The 8,708-nt window shown below is 44.4% G+C and overlaps 1 protein-coding gene across 1 annotated transcript; it reads left to right on the forward strand.

Annotated features, from left to right (window-relative positions):
* On the forward strand, positions 1–6,044 carry LOC306705552 (serine/threonine-protein kinase PLK1-like; the record flags this gene model as incomplete). The annotated part of the gene is given in 16 exon segments (XM_079172331.1): positions 1–306; positions 308–364; positions 770–938; positions 1,246–1,390; positions 1,496–1,589; positions 1,684–1,909; positions 2,019–2,061; positions 2,194–2,291; positions 2,410–2,450; positions 3,252–3,335; positions 3,429–3,624; positions 3,799–3,865; positions 4,027–4,396; positions 4,546–4,685; positions 5,299–5,385; positions 5,984–6,044. Coding segments are annotated over 16 exon segments (2,184 nt in total).
* Positions 6,045–8,708: the final 2,664 nt, after the last annotated feature.

Consider the following 8,708-nt stretch of genomic DNA (forward strand, 5'->3'; position numbering starts at 1 on the left):
ATGAGTGCAGCTGTCGCGAAGCCGGCGAATCCGTCGGCACATGTCGACCCGAAATTGGCTCCTCTGAAAGAAATCCCAGAAGTCCTGGTTGACCCACGCACCATGAGGCGATACGCGAGGGGAAGGTTCCTCGGAAAAGGTGGCTTCGCCAAGTGCTACGAAATCACGGACGCGGAGACGAAGCAGGTTTTCGCCGGGAAAATCGTGCCCAAGTCCCTGATCCTGAAGCAGCACCAGCGGGAGAAGATGACTTCTGAGATCGCCATCCACAAGAGCCTCGACCACGCCAATGTCGTCGGTTTCCAATAGATTTTTCGAAGACGACGACTTTGTCTTCGTCGTGCTGGAAATCTGCAGGAGAAGGGTGAGTGTACATTGGGTCATGCATGCTCTCTCTCCCCCCCCCCCTGTGATCTAACCTATCGGGGCGCGACGGTTATCACGGCGGCCTCTCCCAGCGGAGAGCGCTTACGTAACACGAAAAGCCAACGGGATTTTGAACGTGGTCGCTTAAAATGACATCAAACCTGGAAAAAATACTTGTAGCTGATTTACTTTCCTATTTGATGACCACCTCCCAAATATTTGCATTGTATTAAATCCGCTGATAATCAAACCATTTCCCATTACAGCCTCTCAAAGCTGCGTTATTGCCACAGTGGCCCAAGTCTCACAGCAAGAATATGAGTTACAGGCATTGTTTTAACTGCTTCAATTTATTTATTTTTATTTATGAATCTACTAATTTTTTTTTTTCTTTTCTTTTCAGTCCCTGTTGGAGCTGCACAAGCGTCGTAAGGCCGTGACCGAGCCCGAGGCCCGCTACTACATGATTCAGCTGCTCCACGGTGTCCAGTACCTGCACAGCAACCGAGTGATCCACAGGGACCTGAAGCTGGGCAACATCTTCCTCAATGATGAAATGGAGGTCAAGATAGGTGAGTTGTGCTGTAGGATTGCAGATGATGATTGTTGTTATAATTTGTTTCCCTCTTGTCATACCTGAGACAGGATGTAAATGCACAGCAGTAACATTTATCTAGATTCAAACAAACCTGTTGGTCCACTTTTATGGCACGGGTCACGGGCCTCGCATCAGGAAGTTTTCGTATTTCTGTCCCGGTTGTAAGATAAACTACCCACAGATAAGCTTTCGACAGGGGCATTTAAAACGTTGAAGTTCTCTTTTCTTTTTTTTTTAAGTCTGCTGCTTTACGAAAGCTTGACTGTCTCGTCTTTCTTTAGGGGACTTTGGTGTGGCCACCAAGATCGAGTTTGACGGTGAGAGGAAGAAGACCCTGTGTGGAACGCTGAACTACATCGCACCCGAGGTGCTTTGTAAGAAAGGCCACAGCTATGAAGTGGACATCTGGTCGCTGGGGTGCATATTGTGAGTCTGAACACACAAGTTTTAAAGCTGCTTTTGTTGCTATGTATGCAAAAAAAAAAACACCTCTTCCACTTGACTCAGTCTGCTCTGCATGCCTCCTCTCAGGTACACGCTGTTGGTGGGTAAGCCCCCGTTTGAGACCTCCTGTCTAAAGGAGACCTACAATCGCATCAAGAAGAACAACTACACCATCCCCTGGGTAAGCAGGACTAATGTGTCGCACAATATGCCTTAAATATATCTTCTTTTTTTTTATTTCATAACCTGAATTTCCAACCCCCCCCCTCCTGCAGCACATCAACCCTCTGGCGACCTCTCTCATCAAGCGGATGCTGCATGCGGATCCCACCCAGAGGCCGACCATCGCCGAGCTGCAAGCGGACGAGTACTTCACATCGGGCCACATCCCCACACGCCTGCCCACCACGTGCCTCACCGTGCCCCCGCGCTTCTCCATCGCCCCCTCCACGGCCACAGAGATCAACCAGAGGCGCCCCCTGACGGCCATTAACAACAAAGGTAAACGCTCGCTGGAAGGACGCGGCCGACCGCGGCGCGCCGGAGAAGCTTTGTAGTCGGAACAAATAATTCTGAACTGTTTTTTTTGTTTCTGTCTCTTTTCCTACAGCCGGGACGGAGAAGGTGGACGTGAAGGACGACCCGCTGCAAAGGTGAGAGATGTTTGAGATAGAAGTGCTCACAATTTAACTTTAAAAAAACAACACATGTGACGAAGCAGAATGACTTTGTCTTTTATGATGTTACGAGTCATGTTTTTATGTAATATAACCGTTGTGTCATAGGGAGCCTGAGCCAGCAGAGTGCCACCTGAGAGACTTGCTGCTGCAGCTCAACAGCATCAACGCCGCCAAGCCGTCCGAGAAGGAGGTCATCTGCCAAGGTGAGCGTGGACGCTCCAGTTTAGTCAAGAAATCCTTTTTAGGTTTTGTTTAACTGTTGCACATGTTAGAGGTTTGGATCGACTTGCGTACCAAGACGTTCTGTTTTTGTGTCTGCAGAAGAGGCGGAGGACGTTACAAGGCAAGACCATATGGTTCAGGTGGGTGGTTGTATGACCGTGGGAAAAATATAACGTGACATTTTGTCACTATCTTTCCACTGAGAATGAACTTAATCTTAATGGGTTGTTTTTTAAACCCAGCAAGCACACTCAGTAACATTACACAAGTCACATCTTCAACTTTCCTCTCGTTAACTCGTGTAACTATGTTGATGTTAGCTAGCTGCATTTACTATATTTACTTACATGACTTAGATTTGGTTATAAACTCACCAGATACAACCGTAACAATGGGAATTAGTCATGTTAAGTATGGGCTGTATATCTCCTACTATGTTGTGTCTTGATGTGTTTCACTTATTTTTGTTATTTAGGGAAAGGAGATGGCCAAAGCAAAAGCAAAGACCAACAACAGCAGTGGTAAAGCAGTTGCTATAATCCCACTACATGGGCTAACTTTAATGTGCTACTGTTGAACAGAAACTATATTTGGTATTTGTAAGAAAAATTACATTTGATGTACAATTGCTTCACTATCATTGATAGGCTCATTTCAGTTGATCCTTATGTGTTAAGCCAGCGTAGCTCCACCTCAGCCTCGCTCACTCAGGTCAAGGAAGAGGGAATGTCCAAGTGATGAAAACTCAGAGATCGATGATATCCAGGCTACTCATCATCAGGTCATTTAAGTGATTGAAACACAATTAAATCACATTTTATCGCCTTATCGGGCCAAATTGTAGATACGTCATTTTATTATTTTTATTATTTCAGGACACTGAAGGAAATCATGCAACAGTGGATGCCACACTGTTACAATGCCACCACTCCCCTCTGCAGGAATCTACTGTTAAAGCATTTGACGAGCAAGAAGAGACTAAAGTCACCAATCCTAGCAATGTTTCTCAGCTGAAGGGCTTCAAAGTACATGCTAATAATAGTGGAAAGGATAAGGAGGAAATGACGGCAGAGGATTATAACGCATCACCATCCCAAACATGCACTGATCAACTCCAGGTCTGCTTGCAGATCTCTGAAGAGGCTGATGCTGCTCTGGAGGATCAACTGGGTGCAGAGGAGAACCCTGAATGTAATTTTGAGAAAAACCAAGAAGTTAGTCAAGAAGAACCCAGCAAAGTGTACATGACTGATCTCAAGGAAACCGCACAGGAGGCTGCAGCGGGGTTACCGACCAAAAAGAAGCGAAGGATGGGTATGTGTGGTCTGACGGAGAGGGAGCGGAGTCACTTTTTACACACGAAAAAGAGTGAAAACGGGCAGAACGGACCTGAGAGAGTTGGAAAGCAGATTTGTAATAACGCAGCTGACCCTGTGGCTCAGGAAGAGATAGTATCGTCTTTACCATCCTCACTATCCGTCCCAGTAGGCAATGTCACAGAGCAGGAAAAAGCAGAGATGAAACTTCAGTCCAGTCACTCTGGAGGGGAAGACAGGTCAGAATAATGTAGTGAGGAATCCAAATGTAATGTGAAATATCTTGAATTATTTAGATTAATAAGTGAAAACACAAATAAAAGATACTTGATTACACTAACAGGATTAAATGAAATGTGTTACTTCCCCCTTGTTTGATGACATTGTTTTTAACACACAGGGCAGAAGCTGAAGTCCACATTGCTGCCACTGCCGCAGATGGAACCAGTGTTGTGTCTGATCCAAGCGGCTCAAAGGGAACTAGTTGTGAGGTTGAGGCAGACATAGAGCCTGGTCCAGAGCAAACCGGTGACACAAAGTCAGACCTACCTGCAGAGGAGGAAGAGGAGGAGCTTTTGGGAAATCAGGTGCAGCAGGAACACGAGGGAGGCACAGCTGAGACTGTAGCTGAAAAACCTCAGGAGCAAATTAAAGACGGGGAAGATGGGTCGGCAGCAGTCGACCAAAGTCCTGCCATCACTTTTCCCTCTAATACAACTCAGAGTGAGGAGACTGAGAAGCGGGATGCAAGCGAGGCTGCTCCTCTGCAGGTGAGCAGAGAGTAGCCAGATAGTTGCTTTCTAAATTGCTGACACACTGACAGTCTTTTCCAAAAACAAACACCAAATTGATACATACTTAAATTACTTTTTACCGTCTAACTCTACAGAAACGGTTGATTTATTTTTGTTGAGCACAGTGTGATTCTGATGGTGAACCTGGTGCTGGTCCTTCTACTGTGAACGCTGAGCCCCCTCAGACCAAGAACACTCCTGAGCCATTTGGATCTGGCTACTTGGATTACGTGTCAAACTCGCAGCTGAACACCATCATTCTGACGTAAGGAAGTAGGAAAGGGGGTTGAATCCCACACGATAGCGCTCCCTCAAAATGTTCAAAGTTGGAGCCTCCATCTTTATATTTCACACAGATGTATGAACTTTAGTAAGCTTATGTAACGTCTCCAGACATTAAAAGAATGTCTTGGATGCATAGTGTAAACCCAACCGGAAGTCAGCCATTTTTTTATTTAATGTGCCATTTTAGGGCTTGTTTGCCATTTGGAGGCACAGTACTTTGACATATTAAACTTAACTTAACAATATAAAATTGTTGCATGTTTAGTGCGTGTTCTCTAACGCCACATAGTGGACACAGGAAGTGATACAACATTTTCAATATGTCATCTCCAGGGCCTCGAGCTCTGCACAGTGTGCAACGGTCACATCAACCGGCCCCGACATGTGTGGCCCAGTTCAACGCTGCTCGCAGCTTTAATTTTGTTTATTCCTTGCCTTATCTTCAAGAAGACATCAATATTTTTTTTCCTGTCATATCTACACATTTTAGTTCTCTTGCTAATTTAAAAAAAAAAAACTAATTTAGGATTTGTTACAAGCTCATACATCACTTATTGTTCATCTATCCAACTTTTTACTTTCTCTCTATTCAGTGAGGAGGTGGTGATGGAGAGGGAGGACGATCATGAAGATGCTACAGACCTGATCTGTGGACTCATCAGAGAACTCTCCTCTCTAAAGTAAGTAAACGCTGCTTATTCTTTTCTATCCAACATCATTTTGAGCTTTTTGTCTCCTCCTTTTTGGCCACTTAACCCCTGTTCTCTAAACTCCCTCTGTGTTCAGTCACTCTCTCTCTTCCCAGTTGAACTTTTGACTCGTAATACCATTGGTCAGTTTCATCCTCTTCACACCCACCTCTGCGCTCTAATTGGCTGGAGTGTGAAGTCAGCTCTGACAGCTGTAGACTGCTTGGCACCTTATCCAAGGCCCACCATCAAGCCCCGAAGAAAGGCTTTGATGTGGGTGGATGGTAAACTGATGGAAAACTCTGGGCAACAAATCAAAATGATGCTGTTGAATAGACAAAATATAACTCCACCACAATCGAGAAACAAAAAATTCAAATCTTTGAGGAAAAATACAAAGTCAGACAATCTGACTCTAGTAGCAATAAGAACATGAACAATGGTCTTACGTTTTTCTGTCACTCATCCCCTACATAACATCTTCAACCCGCCTTAATCCATCTGACTAGTCAAATGCAAACCTCATAGAGAGGAGAAAGTTATTGAATGAGGTTATTTAAACTGCTAATCAGCATTCGTCTTCTTCTAGTCGTAAGGTCATGGCCACTCACAGAGAGCTGGAGAACCTGCGCCGCAGCAGTAAAAGTTGAAGGGGCTGCAAACGTTGAGGATCAAGTCCCTGCCATCCTGATCTTACCGTTTCCCCAGTGGTTTGTGGGTAATGAAGGCACGCGTGCCATTGAACAAATTACTATTCATCTGTTGTCGTTGTTCTTGTTTTATTGACCGCTGGAATGTGCAGTTTATTGGTTTAGTTTTTCTTGTTCTCAAATAAAGCTGGTTGTTGTTCATTAAATCAGTAATCAGAGTATTTTTCTAGAAGTATCTGTAATGTGATAAAAGTACACACACACACACACACACAGATGTGGGGAATATAACTTCAGATATACAATCATTTCACACAGAATTTGTCACACTTTTTTTTTTCCCCACAAAGTGATTCGAGATGAAATGGCATTTTAGAAAAGCCACACGTACAATATTCAAAATAAAATAACATGCTTTAGGAACAGGTATTTGCTCTACACCTCAGAACAAGAACAAGTCACTCATTTAAAAAATGTAAAATGCTGACATGGTCACATGATGTTTAGCCTATATGCTGTAGTAAAGTTATTACTGATGAATGTACGTCTTAGAAAGGTTTGATAGTATAATCCTTCAATGCATGGACAGGAGATATGAAACTGGACATCAGGTGGCCACGTTTTAAAAATATGTAAAACAAACGTACATTTTCTTTTGAAACTTTTCTTTTTTTCCCCCCTCTCTCCTCCCAAACAAATATCTGGCAGTCGTTGTTGAAAGTACTCTACAAAATCTAAAGGGACGCGGTTAGAGAAGGCTCGGCCGACAAAAACACCAGCTGAAAAATAACTCCAATCAGCTACACAGCAAATGTGCCAAAGCATGCAAATGAAAACCAAACCACACACACACACACACACACACACACACGGCTATAAACAAAGCCACACTCGGGAAAGAAGGATTCAGCCTTCTGTGTCTTAGTGCTACCTGTCACCTGTTAGTTCAGCGTCTGCACTTCGCGTACACGGAGCTGTACGCGCTGTCAACCTTCGGACAGAAGCGCTTGGTGTGAGCTTGGGCCCCCGTGGCCCTGCACAGAGGACACACATACTGCCGCAGATAGGGACACAAGACATCTCCGGCCTGGTTCTTCAGCCAGTGGGATCTGCACACCACCTCCGACTCCCCGTTGTGCTTGCAGAAACTGCAGAACATGTGCTCAGGTGACGCGGACAATGGTGGATCCGGAGTTTTGAAACAAGTGTTTTTTTGGCGGTCTTTCGGTCCCCGGGAGCCTGACGGTCTTGGCAGGAGCTTCAAATCTACCGCGTCTGGTGCATCTGCACGAAAGGTGTTCGTAGCGGACTGCCATTTGATGGAGATGTTCAATGCAAACTGCTTCTTGAATGCTGGACGCAAGAAGAAGACGAGTATGTTAGTAAGGCCCACAGCTGTTTACTAATGAAGCTAAGACTGACTCATCATTTTTTCCCCAAAGCAAATTGAACACAAATGGCTGTTTTCTCAGTAACTACAAATAGGGCTGCTGCTGCTGCCACATACGCTGGTGGAGGTGTGCGCGCGCAGATCAGGGAGGAGCTCCGCCGTGCGCGATACAGAGAGCAGAGGATATTTGTAAATTGTATCAAGTCCGACTTTTACATTTTTTTTAAAACACCGGGCCGGGTGTTTGACACCCCTGCTCTACAGTATACTCTACACTGTAGAGTATACTACAGTCTACAGTATACTCTACACTGTAGTATACTGTATACGGCCGCTTGCTTGTTGTGATGTTGGTCAGTTCATGCGACAGGCCAGGAGGTCACTGGCCTTAGCTTAGAAGGAAACAGGTAGCGACATGTAGCGATTTGAAATCCGTTTAAAACAGGTAGTTTTATAGTAGTCTTATAGTAGTTTTATAGTAGTCACGGACATATCGATACACTATCGTTTGAAAAAACAGCCCTACTAAATATAGGTAGAACAGCGCAAACTTTCAGTTCGTCTCTTCTGGAAGACATTGTATTGACAGGAGAGGTGAAAAAAAGGGAGCAAAGAGAGAGAAGTTCAAATCCCGCTCCTCTCCTGACCTCCATACAGAAATGTTGCTCAAAGGCTCTTTTTAGGTCCTTCGAAGCAAGTCAGAGTCAAAAAAGCCAGTTTTTCGTTTTTGATGCTTGTTACTTACAACTCAATGTCAAAAATCACAGCAGCTACTTTAATTGAACAGAAACAAGGCATGTAACACTCAGTCTGTTGTGTTTTCTTTTCTTAAAGTGTCTGACGATAATAGAGCACAAAAGCTTAAAGCCCTTCTGAAAATACAGGTGATGATAACAATCCCACCAACATGTATGAGCTGCCGCTGACGTCATCACTCTCTGCATTACCCAGAACAAAGTCGTTCATTAGACAAGGCAAGTTTCCCCACACATTCAAACTGGTGAGAGTGAAGCCTCGGTACAAAGAGGGATCACATTAGAACCTGCTCATCATCAGCCTGTCCCCAGCCTGTGTTCACTATCACAGGTCAGACAGTCATACATGAACAAACTGATATTTATCACACAATATTCTGTATGAATTTCAATCTGGTTTCAGAAAATCGCATTCTACCCAACAGATCACATGAGTGAAGAAGGAGATGAAGGAAATCTCAGAAAGGCGTCTGATACTGTAAACCGTGACATTGATTTGATGAAGCTCAGGGCTTCATC

The sequence above is a fragment of the Pholis gunnellus genome (genome assembly GCF_910591455.1).
Source record: "Pholis gunnellus genome assembly, chromosome: 13".
Lineage (NCBI taxonomy): Eukaryota > Metazoa > Chordata > Actinopteri > Perciformes > Pholidae > Pholis > Pholis gunnellus.